This window comes from Stylophora pistillata, chromosome 14 (genome assembly GCF_964205215.1).
Source record: "Stylophora pistillata chromosome 14, jaStyPist1.2, whole genome shotgun sequence".
NCBI lineage: Eukaryota > Metazoa > Cnidaria > Anthozoa > Scleractinia > Pocilloporidae > Stylophora > Stylophora pistillata.
The window spans coordinates 5,684,511-5,710,705 of record NC_142532.1 but is presented as its reverse complement, the minus strand read 5'-3'; the positions used below and the strand labels follow the sequence as shown (position 1 = coordinate 5,710,705).

The following is a 26,195-nucleotide window of genomic DNA, read 5'->3' as shown; positions in this document are numbered from 1 at the left end:
CTTGCCAATTCCTGGCATCGATTGATTGCATATTTTTCCCATTCGATTTCCCATTCGATTTCCCGCTTATTTACATTTGGTATCTCAACGGAGGGCGCTTAATCGAACAGGGCACTTATTTCTTATTTGAGAAACAGCAGAAGATGTGAAACAAAGCTTTGATGCTTATTTGAATGAGGATCAAAATTACTTGTGATCCATGCTTCCTTGTAGAATATTAGACCCTTAGCGCATAATAGCGCGAAGTATTACAAAGTACGTATTTTCGTGTCAAATAGAGGCTATCGTTTATACTTTTCAGGCCAAATGGATGCTATTGTGTATTTATTTTCAAGGCAATGGTAATGTTAGCATTTAGGTATAAGTTCTTAGGTGATTCCACCTTATATCATGACCATTCACTATGCTGTACCAAACGATAAATAAAATTTATTGACTCTTTAACAATAACACTCTCGTATATAATATGAAAGCCACATCAAAAACCAATGAGAAAAAAAAAAACCCTTTTTAAAGCCAGCCACACCGAGAATCGGTTTCCATATGATTTACCATTCTGGAGACATCACAGGTAACATCTATCATATCTTCACAGCCTGCAGCACTCAGTGCAAGTTACTTGACATTCACCATTTTTTCCTACAACAAAACCAAATGCTAACTTTCGCAGCGAATGCTCGAAAGTTAACATCCAAACTATTTCCAATTGACTAATTCGCTGCGTTTCCAAAACTTAAACGTCCTCTGAAGTCACCGGAACATTGATTTTGTATAATTTCATGTTAAGTTCCTCTTCAGAGTAAGGCGTGGTTCTTTCCTCAAAGTGTTTCTCCTGTGAAGCACTGGCAAAATGAATTCCTTATTTGAAACAGACATTCAGATATAGTTCACAAAGGGCCGCTGGTTGAAACTACTGTGTTTACTGTGAGTGTACCTGCAAAAAGAAGGATGAAGGATCAATTCATAATATGACTGCGAGAAATTCGGCCAATTTATACGAAGGGAAAAGATCAGCGTCTGCTGTGAACATGCGCGATAGGATAATAGAACCGAGAATTTTGAAAACAATTTCAAAGCGAGCGCTCATAGCTGAAAGGAAAGGAAAAAAGCCAGTATGAGTAGAGTCGATTGATTGGGGATTATAATGTAATAGTGCGTACAAGTAAAGAAAATCACTCCGACAATCGTATATTTTACGCTAAAAACGAAATCTGAGTTTTTTTACTACTCTATAGTGTGCCTAGCTTCAGCCTAAAACTAAACGATATTTTTAGCAGCTACGAAACTGTTAACTGTCCGATCTTGTGGCCTCCGAGTAGAAAAGAGCGATATGATCATTGAACGGCGAGAAAAGTGATTAATCGCAAATATTTACCTAGAGTTTTACAAAGAGTTAAGTGACAAATCGTGGTGGCAAAATATTTGTAAAACTTACTTCTGAAAAGAAGAAATGGTACGGGCATTTGAAAGCCAGAAAAGTTCACTATCTGGCGGAAGAAATAATGTTTTCATGATTTTGGCCTTTATAATTAAATGAACCTTGGTTTCTGCTTTAAATCGAAACGCTTTAAGCGAGGCTATGTCCTGAGCTGAAGTATGTCACAGTTTCAAGTCGTCACCAGGTTGCCAAACAAAATTCAAAATGGTGGTGTTAGTTTTGGAATTCTGACACAATCGATACTAGTTTTCAAGTATTCATGTAAACTGCGTTATTCAATAGAAGAGATTAAATTGACGGGTTTACATATCAGTAAAGTTCTTTCGAATTAGTTATTATAATTATACTCACCGACTTAGTTCTTGTCAGTGTTTGGTAATTGTATTTTTATCTCCCATAACAACAGTGTCGGCTTTATCGATGTCCACATTCACATTGGAATCTATCAGAACAACCAAACAAACAAAAAATTCTTGAACTCTGTGCACTACACATATCTTATTAAATGTTTTGGTGTGTAGTATTGCTGATCATTATCCAACTACACTTCGTAGAGTACAAATAACGCCATAGACGAGTACAAATATGACGCGGTATTTGAAGCCCAGAGAATCGGTTGGACAGGTTTTCTCGCATCGCACAAGCGAAGAGTTGAATTGTAGTTACGAAAAAAAAAAGTGGCGGACAATTTGAATCATATTTCAGACGACGAAGAGTCAGAATGGCTGGCAAATATACATCCAAGTTTATTAGATGAATCCAACGAAGAAAAACAGCTAAACGACCTGGAAATGTCTTCATTTATTGAAGAAAATAGAAATAGCAACACGACAACGCGCCAATTCCGTTCCGCTTCGCATACTTCTGTCACGCACTCCCCGTAAATAAATATCCGTAAAATTCGCCCGCACTGAAAGAACAGTTTCGCTTGTTGGATAATAAATAACTTATTGGACGTTTTGTTGTGTAGTATCGCTGAGTATTTTTACTCGTTATTTGTAATTTGACTCGCCCTACGGGCTCGTCAAAATACGGCCCAACTCGTAAAAATACTCAGCGATACTACACAACAAAACGTGTAATAAGATATATCTATTTTTACGAGTTGCCTGTCTTTTGACGAGCCCGTCAGGCGAGTCAAAATACAAACAAAGGGTGAAAATACACAGAAATACTACATAACAAGACGTCTAATGAGTTATTTATTATCCAACTATTTTATTTCACATGCATTTCTTGTAAGGCGAGAAAAGCGAAGCAAGCGTAGCTGACCGGTTAAACAGGTTTTTGTTTTGTTTTGTTTTATTTGTTACGGTACAAAATAACCAACTGTCTAATATCGCGTGATATTTGTACTCGGAAAAGGTATCGTACTATCTGTCCATTACTGAACAGGCGCATGGCAACATAGGAAAGGTTTCTTGAGGGAACGCAACACACTTAACGCAACAATGGGCCTTTTCGCTGCCATAACAGGTCTTAAACACTTAAAGCACTTAAAATGGATAAAACATTTGAACCGTTGGAGAGCGTTTGAGAGCGTTTGGTCAGAACTGTTAAAGAAGAATCAAAGCGGCCATCTTTGAAAGGCTTCAAACTACGGCGTACAACGAATTTGACCTTCTCGAAAACCGGTCTCAAATTACATGCTAAAAAACAGTGCTTGCGTTTGTCCTTGAACGATAGAATACGCGACAAATACGTACAAAAAATACTTCTACATGTTCGTTATAGATCAAATTACATATAATTATCGTTAAGGGAAAAAGAAACGGCCTAACTTTTCCAGAATGTTCAGTCAAAATCTGCCGATATCTGCCGCTTTTACCGCCATATTGAAAATAGCGCTACCACAATGCAATGCAATGGGAGTACGCACACCGCCCAACCGACAACCGTCAAATGGCTAAAATATTAACCGTCAACCGTGAAAAACGCGATATTTTTACCGTAAACCGTTAAATAAGTGAGCCAGTGTTAGCCGTCGAATGTCTCAGATATCCTTAATTATAAATAAAAGTTTTGATAGATCAGAAAAATACATTTATGTAAGTGACAGAACTGACTTCCGGTGTAGAAACATTTCCGGTGTCGTAAAACGTTGTTATAAAATTAACAGTTCTCTACAAACGCGTCATTATGAAAAATTACGGCCAAATTCGCCTGTTTAGTTCGTTTTATAAACGACATTCCAAAACTAACCATCAGCTGTGAAATAACCTAAAATTGAACTGTCAACCGTCAAAAGGGCTTATTTTTAACCGTCAATGTGAACTCCCCCCCATTGAGACCCTCTTTCTTAGTCTTTTAAAGTCACATGCCCAGATCTCTTTGTTGCTCGTAGTTGCAATTTGTTAGTGACATAACCTGTTCTTGTTATTGGTACCATTTAGATGTAAATGCTTTTCAATTTACTCTTCTGAATTGAGATTTATCTTATTTTTAAAAACATTTTATTGTTTTCTTTTTTTTATTATTTTTAAGAGTATAAATAAAGTGTGTATCAGTGTACATGTATGTAAGTCGAGCTTTATCTTTCTCGGAGTCTGTTAAAGGTGCTAATTATGACTTTATCTAGAGCAGAGTAAAGTAGACATCTATATTTAGACAGGATAGCCCTTTCAGTGTAGTAAACACTGGTATCAACTGGGGGTCCTAAAAGTTTGTAGTTTATCAAAACAAAGATCCAATCAAACCAGGGGGTTAGGGGGAAAATGCAGAGTCTGCGGAGCGTGGAGAATTTTTATTGCAGCTTTTAAGAATATTAACGAATGTGTTTTCATTTCTAATCGTGTTTTAAGTCAATTTTAAAGTGATTTAAAGTAATTTTGTTGTTTTAAAAGGACTAGTTTAGCTTTCTCTTGCGGGGTATTTAAAGCAGTAGTTAATATTTGCGTACCTGTAGTTAAGGATATGACACAATCAAAGAGTATTATGGAATTAAAGGTTATTCTTATTTCGCATTTCCATATTTCCACACTCAGCACTCCGTGTTTTCCACCTAACCAACCAAAGGTAATAAACTCGCCCTCAAATATTCAAATCAAACGACGAAGTCCAATAATTTGACTGGAACCAACCTGGTTGTACGAGTATCGTTACGTTAGCTGGGCCATCAATATGAAAATCAGCAATTTGGTCATTTCGCAAATAACTTGCAACGCTATGAAGGTCTTTTCTCTTCGCTTTTTCACTTTCCAAAAGCGTTTTGTCAGCGACTTCAGGTCGTGGTTCTTTCAACCTTCTCTCAACAATATCGAGTGCTGTTTCCTTCCCCTTGAGGAACGAAGGGCCAATCAGGAGGAGATAAAAAGGTATAGTCAGAAAACGAATCAAATGGCCCATCTAAAGAGAGCTTATCCCGGTTTCCGTAGCATGAAACGACTTTCCCTTGGAGAGGAATTTTTCCCTCCCAGGCTATTACCTCCGCACACCCCTGAACCCTATTCCCGATATTTCGTCCGGTTTCCCTGAAAGTTGGACCATACTCATTTACATAAAGACTGGTCTGAGTCTTTACGCCTGGGGGAGGGGTCAGAGAAGTTTGGCTGCGTCACAATGAGATAGCAGTATTCTAAATGACCCTCCCTCAAGGGGAATCAATTTTTTACAGTTCCTCTATCAGAGAAGAATGATCCCCCTCCGTTCTTCCTAAGCACAATTTGCATAATGACTGGTACCTTCTTTGTTTTTCCCATACTCTCCTTGCCCAGAGAGCTGTGCGTGCAAAAATACTAGCAATTTGCACTAATTCAGGATCACCAGGCTTCCGACTGGCGAAGAGCGAAATATTTTAAGCCGCTGTGCTTGTCTGATTTTTCCTTCATGAACCATTTAAAACTCTGGTACGAAATTCCTGGTTCGTGACCTCATAAATGTTATCTAAATATTCATTGAAATGATGTATTTTAGTATCCTTACAAAGTTTCGCTTGGTACGGTCAGCTGGGCTGCGCTGATTGGTTAACAGCCTCTCCACAGTCTTCAAGTATCCCTTCTCAGCTGCCAAGTGTAGGGGCGTGAAATCATACTAGGAGGTTAATTAAGAGGAAAAATAAATTTGTGTGTCTAAGGTAGCATAAAGAATAAATGATAAGAAGGAAAATATCAAAGCTAAAAGGAGATAGATAAAGAAGTATGATGGCCAACTCAAGTATAGGCCTGAAAATTTAGTCGAAACTCCAATCTTACGCCAGCTCACGCCTGCCCAACAGTTATTCACGCCTGGCCCAAACAATGGTGCCATCACAGTCTTGACTGATACGATTGAAAAATTGTATTAATTTACTGTATAAAAAGGCTAAAGTCAAGAGGAGAGAAACAAAGTCCGTGCATTGCAGGCGTCTCTGGATTTGTTTGAGTTCTCTAAGAAAATGCTTGAGCTTTGAGAAAAACATATTCACGCCCCTGAGTCAAGAATGGATTATGAATTGTCTTTTAAGGCAAAATGATCAGGAAGAAATGCCTAGGGGAAGGAAAAAAGGTAAGCTGCAGAGAAGATGTGGGAAGGATGAAAGGGAAGAAGTTTAGTAGAACCAAACAGTTAATGCTTTAGTTAAGGTTGAGAGTTGAGAGAAATAGTCAATTCAAGTAGAGATGGATGGGAGATAGGTCGGATAGAAGGAAGAAAGGGTGGAAGAAAGGAACGAATGAGGCAAAGTAATGATAGAAAACTATAAATTAAGGAACGTTGGAAAGCAAGAAGATAATTGTAGGCAATACAGCAGGGAAGAAGGGGCACGACGACGAATAAAGAAAGGTTAACAGAAATGGAAAAACTTAGAGGGAGTGTTGAGGACTGAGCACAGAAAGAGGCAAGATAAGGAAGAGTGAGCTTCTGGGAAAGTAAAACAGTGGGGAAAAGAATAAACAAAAAAAGGAAGTAAAATGATTTAACACTTGAAAATAGTAGAATAAAAATAAGTATGACGTATTTTCTAACCTTAGTGTTCATTCAATTTTATTTCAATCTTTAATGAATTACCTAGAGTTTCAATAAATGCTTAGAAAATATTAGAAACATACAGAATCACCCAAGTTAGTTTCTGCTCCGTGTTCTAACAGCATGTTGATGAGCTCCAAATCACCCAGTCTGTCATTCACAACAAAATGAAGGGGTGTCCAGTTAAACTGCAATGTTTTACAAAAAGAAAAATTGAATATTTTACCTCCCTCATCATAATCGCCCAGGCCACAGATTTTCACTGTTGTTTTACAATGTTGATACAGGGTTCAGTTGATATGAATTCATCTCCAAGGTCTCTTTGACTTGAAAAATTATTTATAACTAATAATGATGATAATAATGATAATAATGATGGTAATAATAATTTTTTTTGATATTACATGATCTTTTATTTCACAAAATCGGTAAAAATACAGGATAACAAACAAAATTAAGACAAATTAAAGTATAAATATTAAAACAAGTTTAAAATGTCTCTAGCTGAGAGAAAAGTCTTGAATCTCTTCGGTATTAACAACTTTTCTACAGAGTAGCAGAATTCATCTTATGTCTGCATTATTTTGCTTCAGCTTCATTCAACAGAACAGCAAATAAATTGACGATACATGATCGACGTCCCTAATAATAAATTTTTCCTTTAAAATATTTCACAAAAAGCAGTTCTCTGAAAAAAAAAGAAAAATTCAGTAATAATAATAATAATTTATTATTATTATCATTAATAATAATAACTCTTATGTATATGAGAACGATCCTTCGCAGTAAAGCACTATCTGAGCAATAGTGAAAATCAGACCTGAAAAAAATTTCAGGCCTGTACGGGATTCGAACCACTGACCTCTGCGATACTAGTGCAGCGCTCCACCAATTGAGCTAACAAGCCAACTGGGAGCAGGCCATCAAATTAATTCGATATAAACCCGTAGATGATAAATCAAACAACAACAAACATATGAAACATATGTGTGAACTGCGGTTATGAGACGTATATGAGAACGATCCTTCGCAGTAAAGCACTATCTGAGCAATAGTGAAAATCAGACCTGAAAAAAATTTCAGGCCTGTACGGGATTCTCATATACGTCTCATAACCGCAGTTCACACATATGTTTCATATGTTTGTTGTTGTTTGATTTATCATCTACAGGTTTATATCGAATTAATTTGATGGCCTGCTCCCAGTTGGCTTGTTAGCTCAATTGGTGGAGCGCTGCACTAGTATCGCAGAGGTCAGTGGTTCGAATCCCGTACAGGCCTGAAATTTTTTTCAGGTCTGATTTTCACTATTGCTCAGATAGTGCTTTACTGCGAAGGATCGTTCTCATATACGTCTCATAACCGCAGTTCACACATATGTTTTATATGTTTGTTGTTGTTTAATAATAACTCTCTTTAATAGCAATAGAATAATACCTATATCTACATAATAATCAAATGTACAGGAACAAAACAAAAAATGGCTTAGGTTTCAAAAATGTGACTAAAAACTAGGCTAGAAACTTGTTTTATAAAAATTCTAATAACAATAGCAACATTGATAGTAACAATAACGATAATAATAAAAAATTATGTAAAAACTTAATATAAAAATTCAAATCTTACCCAACAATAATCCTAAAAATTGCATTCATTCTATACTTGCATGGCTAAAATAAGAGTTTACTGCTAAAACTATCAACATAAAAAGCAACTAATAATGATAATAATGATAATAATAATAATAATTAATAGTTCCATGAAAACTTTATTAAAACGAAAATTCGACCTAATGACAATTCTAAAAATTACAATCAATTTAAACTTGCAGGCTAAAGCAAAATATATAAGAGTTCACTGCTAAAATTATCAACAAAGAAAGCTATTAATAATAATAATAATAATGATAATGATAATGATAATAATAATAATAATAATAATAATAATGACAACATGATAATAATGACGTATGACCATAATAATTGTGAGGTTGAAATTGCAGCTGCCAAGGGAGCCATTGACATTGTTTAGTGATTTTAGCAGCCTTGTTTATAGGGTTCTAGATTTGCCATTCACCTTTCTCTTTTCTGTATAGTTTTAGATATGCTTTTACTTATCAGATTATTAGACTTTGAATCTGTTCAGATTTGACTCCATTATATGATAATAATGACATGATAATAAATCAGGACATGATAATAATTGTAATTTTAATATTATGGCGCAAGTGTAATAGTCTTTCAGTTGTAAACTATACTCAAGCACATGAAGTCCTAAACTCTTTTTTGTTTATATCATTATGATCTCTTATGCAAATTACTGACATTGTATGCTAGAAGTTTGTGGTTGCCATATTGAATTTCCATTTGTAAAGGAAAGCAAGGCAAAATAAATGAAAACATACTAATCGAAACTGAAAATTCGACAATTGTCAAGCAGAAAACTAAATTGACAAGCAGAAAGCTTGTTTAATCAGAGAAGAGTTTGAAGAAACTGTAAATAGTCGCAATTCACTTCTGGCTTACAACGCGTGACTGAAACCGAGTATAGAATAATAACTATTATTATTCAGATCATGACACTAATTCCATTATTACCGGTTCCGACTTCCTTTACTAACGACTTATTCCGACTTCCTCTAATACCGATTCTGACACTTCCTTTATTACCGACTACCGATAGCAATTGACCAACGCAAGTAAGCTCACCATAGCAATTTGAAACCGAAAATGACAATACGGGAATTTTCCCGGAAACTGAAATTTGACCTCGACGACTTCAAAACCTGAAAGGAGGTATATTTACATATATATAGTGTATAATTCTGCAAACCAGATTTCCTTCTGAATTCAAACATGTCTAAGTGAAGTACAAAGTAAAATGCCAAAATAAACAATAAGAAAAAGAATCTTGCGAATTTGCACTGTGTTATTCATAGCGTAATATTGCGTAATACGATTGCAAAGTGCACCGTTTTTAATGAAATTAAGAGTGTGTTTTTAGCGAAGAATTATGCCGCGGAATGTCGTCAAACCACACACTTCACACATCTCGTAAGTCAAGCCTTAGTTATATTGGAATTTATGTATAGGTGAAAAGCAGAGGAAATAGTTTAACAGTAGCAACGAAATGATTTTGAAGACTCCTACAGGTTTTGTCTTGAAGCAATCATGGCTGACAACTGAATTTCGATCAGCAGCCGCAACAAAGCCACTTTAGTCTCGTTTTCAATAGGGAAGTAGAAGGTTTTGTTGTGTATAAATTACGAAGAAGTGCTCTAAAATACCAAACGGGAGATGCTACTGATAATCTTTACGATATGTGCAGTGTACCTTCGGGTTACAGGGATCTCGGAAGTTCGGAGGAGCCCTGTTCCTAAGAAGCTCCAGAACTCGTTCTTTATCGGTAGGATTTTTTCGTAGAGCAGTCCAAAGCTTTTTTCCTTGGCAAACTATATCGTCAGATTCTTTTCCTCCCATTCTCTCTGCCATTTAGAGAGAAAAACCACGAAAATGTACAGTCACCCTGTCACAACGCTACTCAAATGAGAGTGTTTATTCTTGTGCACCACGTGGCCTAGAGACTGTGACAACACTATTGGTCACATGGATGTCAAAAGGAAAAAAAAAAAAGCAGCAAACTCAAAATAGATCACTCAATCAAATTTTTGAATCAATTTTTACATTTGCAACACGCAGTTACTGAATGACTTGCTAATTCTTCGCTTAACATCGATCGATTACATAATTTTCCTGTTTACCAACTCCGGAAACCGTATAGCTCGGTATTCTATAAATTCAATAGGAATACAGCTAAAAGAAAATGAAGCAATTGAGGTTAAAATAACTCTAATTTCTCTAAGTAAAAGAACATCGTGTAAGATTTTCAATTTACGGCTGCCAAATAAATTTTTCTGGGCGGTGCAATATACTTGCAGATAGTTGCAACTGCCTGCAGGACTGTCGTGACTTTTTAAGAGTCTGTCCACGTGACGAGAGGACCAAGCAGGCGTGACACATGCCATCTCACCGATTTCTCTCAAACATTCACAGATGATTAAGGTCATAAAGTTATTCAAGAGTCCAAAGTGGTTTGGGCTCCCGGCTAATCCCTGGGCTTTCACATCAAATCCCAGGGATAAAACCCCAAAATTAAACCTAAAATTGTGCTTTCAAATAGGATCTCTAACACTAATAAAATGCGGTGGATTTTGATCTCATTTCATCCGACAATTCTTTGAACCTTAGGTAATAGAAGGTTCGAAATTGGATTGATTTGAAATTAATCTCGCCAATCGAGAGCATTTCATAATTAACCTTGTCACGCGACAATTTTAAGAGACAGAAAATTAGGCTTTTTTAATTGCAAATATCTCCAATGGGCAACGTTACATGTCGATCAACATGTGATCACAGTAAAACCCAATCATAGTGCTATGTTTGTGACGAAAAAAATTTTTGGCCTCTCTGAAATATTCGTGATCACATTCCTCTGAAGTGCGTGACAGGCAAAGTTGATTAAGTACTTTGTGACCACAAGCTTCTGGTTAATGAACCGAATCAAATCTTGTGACGCCAAATGTTTTGTTTTTTGGCTCTAAAATTATTAAAAGATGTTTAGTTGCATTGCTAAGGTTTTGAATTAATTGTACTAATTCGTAGATATTGGCTCAATTCACTGACAGTTACTAGTAAATCTAATAACACCGATTCATGTCAACAGATGAAATCATACTTCTTAAATTTATTTTCAATCATGGAGCGCGCTTAAAGTAATCTCCTTACAAAAGAAAAAACAGCTGTCATGTAAATTTACGTGTGTGGCGTGACACGTGTTTCTGTTACATGTACTTCAATGCATGAATTCAGAAATAAAATTCGCTGAGCTCGAAAAAATAGAAGTCTCTCTTTGACAGGCAATCCATATTCGACTTAGGTTCAAGTTATTTTCGTTCACTATACTAAAATCTACCATTTCAACTTTGTTGATATATCCAAATTAAAATCTAATTGCATGAGTATTTTTCTGAAATCAGGTTAATCTAAATAGTCAGTTTCCTTGCCACTTTGTGCTTGTATTCATCATAATTTTCTCTATTCTATTCAACTATGATGTGGCAACTAGAGTGATTTTACTAGACCCATGAAACAGTAGTTACTGCACTATTAGTTAGTATTACGCACTATTTCCACTGTTTTCTTTTATTTAGTTTTAACTACTACGCACTTACTGTTAGATACTATTTTACAGTAAATTATTATCTTCGCGCCCTAATCAATCCTCCTTTAAATTACGTTTTGTGGTATTTTTTACCAATCCGAGAATAATAAAAAACGGCATTCGAAGATTCATTTTTCATATGCAATATTTTCAATTTTGAAATACTAAAAGTGCTAACGAAGTAACTGAAAACTTATTGCAAAATACTTCAGATGTAACAAAATTTTACTAAGTAGGGAAAGAGCTGCTCAAGTCTATAAGCTAGATTGGAAGATACCCCGGTTATTTTGATTTTTGATGTTGATTTTCTGAAGTAAGTGTTTGTGGAGTATCCCATAGTAGTAGTCTTGCTCACAATTATTCACGTTAGGATTGGAGCTGGCCTCTTACATGTATTTAATGGACATAAGTGCTAAGCTCTTTTCCACGTTTCATTGCAGTTACAATTGAATTTGTATTGCTATATGTTATGTGGCAAGGGGTTGCTAGTAGCGTTGTGGTACTCAAATGTAGAGGGATTTGCTTTCCACTGTTTTGCCAAGCTCCTCGCCAGATATTATAGCCAGTACTTTTTACCTCACAGTATTCACGAATGCCTTTTGTAGGTTATTCATAATTAAATAGAGATTACTTCGCAATTATACATAAAATACACGTTTTAAATTAAAGTTGTAGTTTCCTTCTTATTTGGAATCTTGTCTCCATTGCTTCTACTTCGCTGATATAATCAAGGTCCTCTTCCTCCTCTTGGAAAACACTTACATTTGGCTTCAAGACACCACTCTTGTTAAGGGCTGACAGCCTGCTGAAGTAGTTGCAACTTGATGTGTTGAAAGCCATTCTTCCTTTGAAAACAATTTATCTCCATTTGACGACCTTTGACTCCTCATTCTACATGCAATATAAGCGGGATTTGCTTTAACACCGGTTTCTTCTCCTTGGAATAATATTTCCTGCAAATAAGAGCGAACGCGTTCGGAAAATCGGATTGACTTCTTTGATTTCTCTATTGCCCAACCCTCCTCCAGTGATGGATTGTCAGCTAATACTGATGAAGATTCTGTCACTGACGGTGCACCATCAACTTCACCTCGCACTTAGTCTCCTGTAACAGTTTTACAGGTCTCTGCCCATTTTGCTATGATGCTGTCATAGTCCGATTCTCTTTCTAACTTGATTAGGTGGCGTCCAACATCAACATGTTTCTCTAGACCTTTAAACTCCTTGTAGACTTTGACACATCCTTGTTCAGGGCAGGAATAGGAGGCGACCAATCGTTTTGCTGACTCTGCCTCGTCTGATTGAATTATTTGCACCTCCGTTGGCGCTTAAGGTCCAACAACTTGGGCCTGCATGGCACCTGCACGAAACGTGCCGACATCTTGTAACGGTTGCATTGTTTTTGGCTAAATGGCTGAAGTTTTTTGACACCTGTGGGACCTTGTGGAGTACAATACTTCTGAAGCTGTGCCAGCGAAAAAAACCTGCCGGTGCCCACATTGTATGCCTTCCAAGCTCTCAGTCCAGCTGAGTCGAACAAGAAGTTGTTCAGTGCGCGAATTCCAGTCATGCTATGTTTCGTCATACTTTGAAAAGAATCTTGGATTTCTGCTACAGTTGGCATAAAAGCCCTTTACCCCACCATACGATTCAATTGCAACCCTTAATGTAATTGGCGGTGTTTATGTCATTTCCCTCGTTTACAAAATTGCCGCATGTGACTTTTACGAGTGGCTATACGGTGGTCACAGACATCTTTGCCGGCTTGGGATTGCTGAGGTCATAGCGCAAGATTCTGATTTCGACACGCTCACCAAGACTTGCCAATGACAGAGTAAGATATGCATTGTGGTAGCACCCAACGCGATTGGATCGCAAGAAAGCTTCTCTAAGGTTAGAATAACTAGCCTTTAAAGCCACAACCGTACTTTTCAGGATTGGTACCACTGCAAACCAGTTTTTGGTGCATTTGTCGAAAAGGTGGATATAGCTTCTTGTCTAGAGAAAAAACGGCATTGTATTACCTAATTAGTATTGTCACCGTTAGGCTTACAGCCAATGTTGAGGTAAAGCTCTATATTATGAAACACCTACGCAATAGGGAATTTGTATAAAGCATGTACTTGCATTTTCGGTTTACCAACATTTTTACTTCCAGAATTTGCGTAAAATGTGTAAATCAACTTTTTCTGGCCAATGTCTTCTTCACAGATATAACGTTTGCAGATATCTTGGATGTGGCATCGCTTTCACTTTATTGCGTTGATCTTAGTTAGTCTGATGACTACTAGGTTAATTTATCACTCCTTCTGTTACGCTGGCGCGATGAACAGTAATCATAAATAAGTTGCGGTAGGTTTTCTTTTTTCTGGACGTCGACCTCAGTTACATTACACCCAGACGCAACTGGGTGCAAGGTTTCATTCTATCTAAAGGTAACTCTTTACGACTGTAAAAATCACTCAAAATATCGTGACGTAGCTCCCCTAAGACCGAAAAAACCAAGTTCGTATAGCCAACGCAGAGCTTAAACCTGTTTTAAAGTCGAAAGTTATCGACTACCTTTTACCTTGTGTGGAAAGTAAATGGTCAAAAATTCTTTTTTCAGTCTCCTGTTGAAACTTTTCTGTCACAAGAAGTGAGCAGTTATTGTCATATTGACCTGCGAAATGAACTATTCACAAATTCTGTTAATTCCCTATCCAGTTTAAGTGATTTCATTTATTAAGTATTAATTCTCTGGCAGAAGAACAAGGAATACCACTGGTGTCTATCTGGTTCTACAAGAGACATGATTCCAGACAGCAAAAGATGAAAACAAAATCATACCTGCACCGACGGGAACAAGAACTCTCCATTTCTCTGTAATCTTTGGATCATGTGTACTAACGGCCGCCCCGGTCGACGTATCGGCCGACTATCGGTCGACATATCGACCGATAGTCGACCGATAGTCGACCGATAGTCGACCGATAGTCGACCGATATATCGGTCATCTATCGGCCGATATGTCGACCAATGTGTAGCGATCAACTATCGGTCATGTTTCGGCCAAGTATCGGCCAAGTATCGGTCAAGTATCGGTCAAGTATCGGTCAAGTATCGGTCAAGTATCGGTCAAGTATCGGTCAAGTTTCGTTTAAGTGTCGGTAAAGTATCGATTCAATTACTGACCATATTGAAGATCATATGTACAAAGGGCATAGAAAACAAACTTCAAATGCACTCCTCTAAATCTAAATTGATGTCTATTGGCTCCTCGTATAATTTGAACAATAAGAATACCGAACAATCCGTTGTGGTAAACAATATACCCGTTTCCCGAACTTAAACATAAATGCCTGGAGGTTCAGATAGATGAAAAACTTAGCTGGGATAGTCATACTGATATGATTTTTATGAAGGCCAGTGTGGGTATCGAAGTTATGATATGCATTTCAACATGGGTGTATTCAGTTTCTAGAATTTCCATTAATTTTGTTCTAATGGATTTTTTAAGAGAGTTCTTGGATAAGTTTTTGAGACTAGTTGGTATCCCATTCCAGGTTTTAACACCAACACGTGAAAAAGCTTTATTTAATTTTTAACATTAAGCGCAGATTTTTTAGTATAAAAATGCTCACACATTGATGAACGTGTGCCGTAAGAGTGAACGCTGGAAATTTTCGAAAACAAATTCGAAATATTACTTGGTGCAGAGGTAGCAGTGATGTCGTACATTAAATTAGCAATATTGTCATAATATCGTAATTCTAGTGGAAGAAGTTTTCCTTTCAAAAAAACTGAAAGGGTATTGCATGCTCCCTCACTGGGGCAAAGTGAATAAGACGGAGTACGCGTTTTTGTAAGACAAGAATATTATTTAACAGGGTCTTGGATGCAGTTCCCCAAGAAGTTAATCCATACGTTATAAAAGGTGCAATGAGGGATTTATAAACACCAAGAAGAGTTCGATTAGGAACGAAATGTCTTAGCTTCGCAATTAGACCGACAGTTTTACTTAGTTTTAGGGTATAGATATGGTTTTTCCAACTTAGATTAGAATTTAGTTCATAATAGTTGAACTCTTAAGATTATAGACCAACGACGTTATTAATCTTGTATTATTAGTTGCAGTCTCTTTTTTATGTATATACAAACACGCCCTCTATGTCAACCAGCTGATTTTTCTTGGGGCTAGCCTGTTTCTTTTATTTAATAAAGTATACCTACCTACCTACCTACCTACCTACCTACCTACCTACCTACGTACCTACCTACCTACCTACCTACCTACCTACCTGCCTATGTACCTACCTACCTACCTACCTACGTACCTACCTACCTACGTACGTACCTACCTACCTACGTACCTACCTACCTACCTACCTACCCGCGCTAGGATGTCGTTTACTGGTATCGGTATCCGGACAACTCACCCCTGGACAATTAGCCCCCCAGTCTTTGGTTAGCCACTTTTCTCTCTACTATTAGCCCCCAACCCACCATCCTTGAAAGAAACAATGCTCTTGCTTTTTACTTTACAAACGTTTCCCTATCATGTATTTTGAATTCAACAATGTTCTTGTTATTTGCTTCTGAATTGGATATATGTTTATCCTTTTGGAAGAGACGTCGACTAAGCAGATTTTTGAACAAACGCTGACTTTAACAACAGTTAAGTTTTGTGTTTTATGTTGTCAAACTACAAATGAAAGAAAATACATACGTTACAATATTCTACAACTAACTACAGGACTTGCGAAAGTTACAAGAAACTCACTAATTAAAACTACTTACAATTCTGGTTGCCTTCTCTTCTGACTTTTTGAAGCGAGGCACGTATCTATTTATCCTTTTACAAAAATATGCGTGTTAGGTAATACGCGTATCTTGAAACAATAGTTTTAACGCCAAACAATGACTTATTAATTCACGAGGGAAATTCAAACTCGCTACCACCACAAAAGCGAAATTCACGAGGTAAATTCGAACGTAGCCGATTACTGCACAAGCGCGATATTTGAATATTTGGCGAAAGTACGTTTATGTCAAATCTTACCCTGGGGAGGAGGAGGGAGTTACTTGTCGTTCAGGGTCACTTGCTACTTAGGGAGGGTCTGTCATCGTAGCTGTGTTTATGGCCACGCACTGAAATAACATAAAATTATCATACGGCAACAATAGTAACTTTAATTATCGGTCGATATATCGACCGGGGCGGCCGTTAGTAGACATGATCCTAATCTTTTTACACATCTGGAGGCTTGCTCCTCTTTCTGGTTTTCGTCGCTTATTGCCATGCAGAGGATGGTAACATTTGAGACTTGGTCTCCACCAGGTTCCTAGCGCAGCGCGATGCTTCGGAAACACTGTTATATCGTCCCCCATCTCATCAAAGAATCCCACTCTAGCTAGAATGACTGAGGTCTTTTTCCGACCTAACAGATGTTTGAGCAAACTTCAGTTGTCGCAAATGAGATTTGATATCCCTCGCACAGGATAACAAAGGAAATAATTCATTCTTCCCTGGAAATCTCACTGAAAAATCACAAGTGCTCTTGGGATACGAAGAGAACGAACAAGACATTTGGGCAGCCATAGCTTTAGGTTGCCGCTACAAAAAATCGACCAAGTAACAAGAAAAAACAACAGCAAGACTTCACTGGCAAGAAAACACTACGTGCTTTTTTGTTATCTTTGTTTATTTTTCATGGCGACGGTGTTTACATTAGCCTGATTAAAGGATCTCTACATCGAAAACAATCATGCAATCAGATTTTACAAAGGTAAAATAAAATAAATTTATTTCAAGTAGAATGGGAAATTCATTCCTGAATTCATGCAAGTACATGTGATGACGGGAGCACGTGTCACGCCAAACACCCAAATTTGCTCGACGGCTGTTTTTTCTCTAGAAGGAAATTAGTTTAAGTGCATCCTAAGTTTGAGAGTAAATTTAACAAGTATAGAAAGTAACAAAATGTACATAATATACCTCGCATAGTTTTTTTTAGCTATTGACTTCCGGCGTATAAACCCGCATCGGTGTTATTAGATCTACTAGTAACTGTCAGTGAATTGTCAATATCTACGAATTGGTACAATTAATTTAAAGCCTTAACTATGCAGCTTAACACCTGTTAATACTTTTAGAGCCAAAAAACAAAACAATTGGCGTCACGTATACCATACCGCGATTTGATTCGGCTCATTAACTAGCAGCTTATGATCACAAAGTGCTTAAATTAACTTTGCCTGTCACGCACTTCGGAGGAATGTGATCACGAATATTTCACAGAGGCCAAAAATTTTTTTCGTCAGAAACATAGCACGATGATTGGGTTTTACTGTGATCACATGTTGATCGACATGTAACGTTGCCCATTGGAGATGTTTGTGATTAAAAAAGCCTAATTTTCGGTCTCTTAAAATTAATAGAGCGTTTGCACATGACGTCATAAGTTTCGCGGGAAAGTTGAGTCGCCATGTTGGTGTTCCACATTTTTCAACATGGCTGGATATCCTCTCTCAGATTGTGCGAACACGCTCGATCCCCACTTGAAAAAACGTTATTTAGAGAAGATTTCTTGCGTTGGAATCGATCCTCTCTTGTTATCAGACAAAAAATACGATCCAGAGTGCCTGCCTCTGGTCGAATCGATGGATTTATTGTTTTTTTTGGTGCTTGACACGAGTTATTACAGTAAAGACTATTTTAAGGCGTATAGAAGTCTACAGAACATGGTTGTAAACATGAAAGTGTTGCTATTGAAACTTATGAAAAGATCATGAAGGAAAAGCACATCAACTTTCAGGTAACGAAATGTGGGACGTTTATCAATAAACAATATCCATGGTTATATGCTACACCTGACATTTTGTGTAGGTGTGATTGCTGTGGGAATGGATGTGGGGAGGTCAAATGCCCCTATTGTTTAAAGGAAATAGACTTGGAGCAGTATATTAACAAATACAACTCATGCCTACTTTTACCAAATTCAACAGTAAATATTCACTGCTGAAAAGCTTTATTTTGACTTTGTTGTTTGTGGTTTTCGTGAGCAAATTGATCTCTTCTGTGAAAGAATTTTGCCTGATGTCAGACACTGGCACTCTGTTGTTTCCAAACTTAATCACTTCTGGAGATACTGTGTGCTACCAGAAATTTTGGGAAGGTGGTGTACTCAAAAGTGAATTTTGTCTCATTCATCCCCTTATCCCTATTGTTTTTGCTTGTTTTTGCAGACTGGCAGCTAGAGGGCCTGTGGTAACATGCACAAACCAAGCATGTCCCATCTCTACTTTTCATTTATCTTGTTTGAAAATTACAAAAGTACCTAACAAGTGGTTTTGTCCCCTGTGTCTAAAAACACCAGCAGCCAAAAATGAAAAATCAAAATGCAAACAGACAAGAGATATTTTGGATGAAGCTCTCAAATTAGATTTTATCTGCACATGCAAACAGAAGCCACTGTTCAGATAAACTGCTGAAATGCCACAACCCATTTTGTCAAGATAGAAAGTTATTTCATTTGCCCTGCTTATACTTCAAGCAGGTGCTGAACAATGCAATGACAACTTGGGAATGTATGGTGTGTAAATCAGGAGGAAAAACTGAACAAAGGTTGTTAGTGACACTTTCAATGCATCTGATGATAGTGTTGTGATAACTGGTGTTTCAAAATACTCTTCAGAAAAGTCAGCATCACTTGCAAAGCTGGATGATGGGCATTACCAATTGATTTCATCACCCAATGGTTGGCTTCACTGTGATATTATCCATGAAGTACATGTTTGTCTAAGAAACATTAATCCAGATGTGGAGGGCTTTCAGAGACTAACTTTAGGCCTCTTTAGAAACTTAGTCAGGTTATTGGGGAATTTATTCAGATTCTGCATACTGGCAATGCCCACTGGGTATGTGTAAGCTCAGTTGGGTGCGAAGATGGCACTGTCAACCTGTATGACAGTTTGTATCATAACATTATTCTAAATGAAGTACAAGAGCAGGTACTCAATCTTGTTGGATGTTCAAATTTTACTAGCATTTCAAGTTGTCCCTGTGCAACAACAGAAAAATAGCAGTGACTGTGGAGTATTTGCTGCCACCTTTGCTACATGCCTTGTCTATGGTATACACCCTGAAACAATGCAATTTGATGTCCCTAAAATGAGAAACCATTTATATCAGTCTTTAAAATCTGGTGTATTGAAAATGTTTCCTAAATTTTAGACTGCTTAAGGTACATCTACAGTTAAAAAATTTTTGGAGAGAAAGAATACCCACTTTATTACAGTGAAAATAAAATGGTTGCCCGATGCAATGGACCTGCATACTTGAATGCTCAAGATGGAGGGTAGGGACCCAATCTACGTTGAATCGATCCCAACCTTTCGCAGCTTCTTCTGAAACGAAGTGCCGGCTGCAGACCCTACTGCGTTCTTAAATATCATCAGTTAAGTCATCTCTACTTATCGCACAGATCCACATTCTTCTTCGCTCAGAATAAGTTCTTCATTGTACTCTCCTTGACTATACTGAACACGTGGGACACGAAAAAACATTACTTTATCGACGTTAGACCACTTCTTCCCTGTTTTGTTCCCACAGCTGATGACAAGGCAAAGGACTGTGATAACGAAAATATAAATATTACACGATTTTCTTCTCAAAACCGTAAAATGTGCTCCAAATGTTTCCTGTCACAATACTCAGAGCTGATTATCATGGAACACCAACATGGCGGATGAAGTCGGTTACCATGACGATAAAGAAATTTGGTCACGTGAGTGAAAACGCTCTATTATGAAATGCTCTCGATTGGCGAGATTAATTTCAAATCAATCCAACTTCGAACTTTCTATTAGTTAAGGTTCAAAGAATTGTTGGAGGAAAGTAAACTAAAATCCACCGCTACCTATAGTGTGTTTTCATGTGACGTCACGGCATATATTAATTTCATACGCCGCCATGTTGGTGGAGTAAAAGACCCAATATGGCGACTAGTCATGCGGAACAAAACGTAAACAGTGAGTCAGAAAAAGGAATTATTCATGAGATCCCTTTGTCTGAATATGCAAAATCTCTCGACAGTGCTGTTAGAAAGCGTTATATTGAGAAAATATCTGTTATTGGAATAGACCCTCTCTTTATTCCAGAGGAAAAGTTGAGTACCGAATGCCTTCCCCGCGTAGAACCACTCGATCTTGTATCGTATCTTGTTTTAGAGACAAGTTTTTATACCAAAGATCAATTTAAAAATTTTAGAGGCTTGCAAGCCTACAACCAAATGGTATCCGGCTTTATTACAAGTATTTTAGGTCAGATTTTTAGTGGTAAATACGTGGTTATTGGCAAAGTTCGACACTCACAGCGAATGAATGAACCACCGGTGCAGCTTTGGATAATCACAACTAAAGATGGGACTGTTCTTTCTGCGCATTGTCATGGATGTATGGCGGGTTTAGGAGAGTGCTGTTCGCATATTGCCAGTATTCTTTTTTACTTAGAAGTTTCGACAAGGTTAAACGAGAAGCTCGCGTGCACCCAAGTTAAATGCTCTTGGATTTTGCCCGCTACAGTGAAAAGCGTGGATTATTTAAGAGTGAAGGATATTAATTTCACATCAGCGAAGAAAATGAAGTCTGATCTTGACAAGACTGTTAATTCTTTGAATTGTGCTGCAGATACCAAGAGTTTGAGTGCTTCCTTGGAATCAAGCGGTGCAAGTGCTTCTGCAACGCCACGCAAGCCAAAGGCCCCTCCACCTAGACCCTCTTTTAAGGAGCTTGATGCATTTTATGAATCGCTCAGTCAATGCCAAGTAAAGCCTGTTTGCTTGAGTTTGGAAAAGTCATATGCAGCGATGTTTATTTCTAAAACAAGGGGCATCAACCCTCTTTCAGATTTGTTTGATCCCAAATTCCTGCAGCTTAACTACATTGATCTTCTAAAGGAATGCTACAAAGTTGAAGTTAGTATCAGTCTTGAAGAAGTTGCCTTGATTGAAAGAGAAACCGTGGAGCAAACGAAAAGTAATGCCTTTTATCGATACCGAGCTTGTAGGATTGGTGCTTCAAAGTCTCGTGCTGCCTCTCATACAGATCCATCACAGCCATCCCAGTCTCTAATTAAATCTATTTGTTATCCACATCTTTTTTGTTTCAGCACAGCAGCAACAATCCATGGTTGTAAGCATGAGCAAACTGCAATAGAAGCATATGAAACTCATATGAAGCAGAGTCATACTAATTTTAAGGTGACAAAATGTGGAACATTTATTGATGTAGAGCATCCTTTTCTTCATGCCACCCCTGATTTTTTATGTGAATGTGATTGTTGTGGATATGGCTGTGGTGAGGTAAAGTGCCCATATTGCATTGAAGGAACTGATTTCAAGAACTATTGTGAGAAGAAGTCATCTTGTCTTCAATGGAATGGTGAGAAATTCTCCTTAAAGAAAAATCATTCGTACTACTACCAAGTCCAGCAACAACTCCACATAACCAAAAGGGCCTATTGTGATTTTGTTGTTTTTTCTATTTCAAAAAATGGTTCCAAGCTAGTTCAGGAGAGAATTTTTCCAGATTCTGAACATTTTGCTTTGCAGGTGGCAAAGCTTTCTTTGTTTTGGAGGACCTGCATATTACCTGAAGTCCTTGGCAGATGGTACACGCGAAAGATGGATTTGAAGAAAGAGCTTGGTTCTGTCTCATGTGGGGGTGAATGTTACTGCAGGAGGACCTCAAATGAACCTACTGCAACATGTTCAAATCCGGAGTGTCCCATTTCCCGATTCCATTTAGCCTGTCTCTCCATGAAAAATGTTGCAAAGACATGGTTATGTCCACATTGTAGAAAATTACCTAAGTTTGGCCATGGTAAGAAAGGGTTAAAGACACATGATAAAGTTCCTAATTTATTTGAAGAAGCTTTGTCAATGGAAAGTATCTGTGTTTGTAAAAGGAAAGCAAATTCTGATGACAAATTGCTGAAATGCCACAATGATAGTTGTTCTAATGGGAAGTTTTTTCATTTACAGTGCATGTCATATAAGCGATACCCAAATAATTATAAATCTTCTTGGGCATGTAACTTCTGCAAATTGGACAGCATTCGTTCCACTAAATCTATCAAACCTAAAGCTACAAATTCAAATCTACCTTTTTCACCTTCTGAGAGTTCTGTTCATAATGATCATGAGATTGTCTACTTTGGTACTAGAGAAACTGAGCAAGTGGATAAATACAGTATCATTTCAACACTTACAAATCACGACTTCGATGTTATAGAATCATCTACTGGCTGGTTGGAAAATACTGTCATTCAACAAGCTCATGTCCTTTTAAAGCAAGTTAACCCAGATATTCAAGGATTTCAACGTCCAAGCTTGGGTCCATGCCACAACTTTGACAAGGTTCATGGAGATTTTGTACAGATCTTGCATACTGGGGGAAACCATTGGGTGTGTGCTAGTTCAATTGGCTGTGAAAAAGGTGTTGTAAATTTGTATGACAGCCTTTTCAATGATGTTATACTTGATGATCTTGAACAACAAGTAGAGAGTCTAGTTGGAGAGGATTTCCAAGGAATCAATGTTGTACCAATACAGCAACAATCAAATGGTTCAGATTGTGGTGTATTTGCTATTGCTTTTGCAACAAGTCTTGTTTACACATTGGACCCAAATATTCCTCAACTTAATGTATCAAAGATGCGACTTCATTTGTATGCTTGCCTGAAAGCTTGTCTCATTACCCCTTTTCCCACAGTCGAAAGCACATAACATCTGATACCACATTCAGTTTAAAATTGTATTGACTAACTTAAAATAATTAAACATTCCATTCCATGAATAAAAAATGAAACAAACTTTTTGCATTATTATTACAGACTTTCATAAACTATGTTAAATTTTTGGTGGTTAAATCTGAGAACTTCCACATGGTTACTACTGGGCAACAGCATGTTGTGTAAGCAAGGATAGAATAGTGCACTATAACAGTTATATTTATTAGTCACACAGCCGTAATTCTGGTGCTTTCATTTGTTAGAAATTTGAAAAATTCACCACCAAAAATTTAATATAGTTTCACTGTTACTATTTAGGCTTTCAATCAAAAGGTACAGTAGGAGGGCATAGGTTTACTAGTGCAGAGCAAATTCTAATCATTCTGTCAACTAGAGGTACAGATTCGCCTTTTCGACAAATTAGGTAATCAGTTGGTAAAGTTTGTTGAAGAATGGTATATTTCTGTCTAAGCAAACCAATGATTCTTTCAACGTGTATTCGGACAGAAGCAATTTTTCTTGTCTGTTCCACGTCCGCAGGATCAAGTTGGTCTTTACCTTTGGTGAATGCAGGAATGTTCAATTGGGCTTGCTGAAATTGAACACTTTCATGAATGGTAAAACCCCTATCTGCAAGAACCAAATCACCTGGTATAAGTTTATCCAGTAGACCACAGTTTTCAGTTAAAAATTTATCTGAAGTTCTCCCTCCCCAAGCCTCACTAACAAAACAAATTGTACCCTGTGGTGTAATTCCAATTAATACTTTAACAGTGTTATGATGCTTGTAACTTGAAAAAGTCTGTGCTCTTGCAAGGAGATTAGTCGGTCTATCAATAAAAATTTCAAAGCAATCAATGATAACTGTGGTTTTGCGTCCGAATGAGTCCAGGAAACATCTAGGCATGGTTGCGTACAATTCGTCACGATCTGGCCATTTGACAAGAGGACCTAAGCGAACATCCATGACAGTCAGCCAAGCAGACAAAATTCGAGAAACCACTGCAGATGAAATTTTTAAACGATACGCAAGGTCAAGATGAGGAACAGCAAGTCTCAATTTTACTAAAACCATTGCAAACTCTTGAAACTTAGACAAAAGCTGAGGACGTCTGTCAACATAAGGTTCAACAAAACAGAAGACTTTTTGTAAAATTTCAAAGGAAGGTAGACCAGTGTAAAATTTTACTTTCTCGTTGTTATCAACAAAAAAAGCTTCATCAAAGTCAGAACATTGTTTATTAAGAAACAAAGACTCGGTTTGAAGCATACAATTATGCGTCTCACTTGTCTGAATGCCAACTGTTGTCGTTGAAACTGCTGTTTGTGTTACGGCATTTCTCAAGTTATCTGGCAAATTTTCAGCGAGGTCCTCGATATCGTCCATTTCAACGTCCGTAGTCGTAGACTGGAATAAATATTTAACACATACGCCAGGTTCATTCACTCTTTTTGACTTCTCTTTGGCCATTTCTTCTGTGCTCTCATGTGTACGTTTCCTTCGTTCTGCGACTCTCTTTGCTTTTTCAAGGCTTCGTTGCAGCGACGCTTCGTCTATCACAGATTTTTGATGTCCCATGTTAAGAGAAGGCACCCAGTCAACATTAAACTTATCCCACAAAGGAGCTGCTTTTCCTGAGTGAAAATGGTCTCCACACACACGATCGTTTTCAATTATTCGGTCTGTTAAATCTTGTCGACGTATGGCTGACAGCCATCTTCGCCTGCGTTCAGTTGACAAGATCTCCGTTTCCTCGCCTTGATTTTTAATAATTTTCGGTACACGACAGAATGAAAGATCTTTACGTTTAGATTTGTCGTTGGAACAGTTTATAATTAGGCAAAAAGCAGGCATTTTGCGACATACTTCAAACAAAGTAATGAAACTGTAATAGTTAAGTAAACACTTGCACGTCACCCTTTTCACTCCACCAACATGGCGGACGCTAAATTTTGGTGACGTCACAGCAGAATGTGCGAAAACACACTATCAGTGTGGGAGATCCTTTTTGAAAGTACAATTTTAGGGTTAATTTTGGGGTTTTATCCATGGGATTTGATGTGAAAGCCCTTGTACCCCAGGGATTAACCGGGAGCCGAAACTACTTTGGACTCTTGAATAACTTTATGACCTTAATCATCTGTGAAAGTTTGAGAGAATTCGGTGAGATGGCATGTGTCACGCCTGCCTGGTCCTCTCGTGGACAGACTCTTAAGTCAACGGCGACAAAATTTTGCTCTGATTTTGTTTCAATATTTCAATATTTCGAATAACACAATTTCATCTTCTTCCCCTTTAAAACTAAGACTCTTCAAAAGAGAATGTGCAACTGAACGACAAAAGTTCCAAAGAAATAAAATTCTTACACCTTTCAGATCCGCGTCAAAACTACTCACGCACAACCAAGAATAAGAAAAACATCTATACGGTTTTCACTGAAAATTTACAGTAAGTTCAGACAAATTTTATTTATAATGACATATGATTAATTCATTACGGAGACACAGGTGATGAACATGGAAATTACATATGGTCTTGCAAAATGGAAATTCTCGTTGTTTTTTTCCTTTGTGAAACAATACATGGAAAATTCTTTTATCGTGTTATTTCTTTTTCATTCTTGTTATACGTTTGGTTCACTGCTGGGAAGTTACAGCCTTCATCTTGCAAGGGCTTGCCATACAAAAGGTCAAAGGAATAGTTGTTTGAAGGCTGCACCACAGTCAAACCTGTACTGTGCGGTAAACTGCGGGGAATGGTGAAGTCACCACGTAATACAAGTTGACCGCTAAATACCGGTTTTATAGAAAAACGATTTCTAA

General features: G+C 37.5%; 3 protein-coding genes, 1 long non-coding RNA gene and 1 pseudogene across 5 annotated transcripts; 2 read left to right on the top strand and 3 right to left on the bottom strand.

Annotated features, from left to right (window-relative positions):
- Positions 1-407: 407 nt before the first annotated feature.
- LOC111339518 (uncharacterized) lies at positions 408-9,956 on the bottom strand. Its single transcript, XM_022946193.2, has 6 exons — positions 9,712-9,956; positions 6,463-6,567; positions 5,360-5,467; positions 4,519-4,714; positions 1,790-1,880; positions 408-934 (listed from the first exon to the last, which is right to left on the bottom strand). The coding sequence occupies exons 1-5, from the start codon at positions 9,868-9,870 to the stop codon at positions 1,804-1,806; spliced, it is 645 nt and encodes a 214-aa protein (XP_022801928.2). The 5' UTR covers positions 9,871-9,956; the 3' UTR covers positions 408-934; positions 1,790-1,803.
- A 1,262-nt stretch (positions 9,957-11,218) lies between these two features.
- Positions 11,219-14,457, bottom strand: LOC148716230 (uncharacterized; annotated as a pseudogene).
- A 3,007-nt stretch (positions 14,458-17,464) lies between these two features.
- LOC148716229 (uncharacterized) lies at positions 17,465-19,797 on the top strand. The gene is made up of 2 exons (XR_015995492.1): positions 17,465-18,396; positions 18,827-19,797. It is a non-coding gene; the product is annotated as an uncharacterized LOC148716229 (long non-coding RNA).
- A 705-nt stretch (positions 19,798-20,502) lies between these two features.
- On the top strand, positions 20,503-23,453 carry LOC111344187 (uncharacterized). 2 transcript variants are annotated; one of them, XM_088745486.1, is made up of 2 exons: positions 20,503-21,840; positions 22,192-23,453. In XM_088745486.1, exons 1-2 carry the CDS (start codon positions 20,578-20,580, stop codon positions 23,365-23,367), a joined length of 2,439 nt encoding a protein of 812 aa, XP_088601612.1. In that variant the 5' UTR covers positions 20,503-20,577; the 3' UTR covers positions 23,368-23,453. The 2 variants fall into 2 exon arrangements, with proteins under 2 accessions (XP_088601612.1, XP_088601613.1); XM_088745487.1 differs by having other exon boundaries at positions 20,503-22,462; positions 22,874-23,453.
- Positions 23,454-23,694: 241 nt separating this feature from the next.
- LOC111344188 (uncharacterized) lies at positions 23,695-25,227 on the bottom strand. Its single transcript, XM_022951400.2, has one exon. It carries the CDS (start codon positions 25,225-25,227, stop codon positions 23,695-23,697), a length of 1,533 nt encoding a protein of 510 aa, XP_022807135.2.
- Between the last annotated feature and the right edge of the window lie 968 nt (positions 25,228-26,195).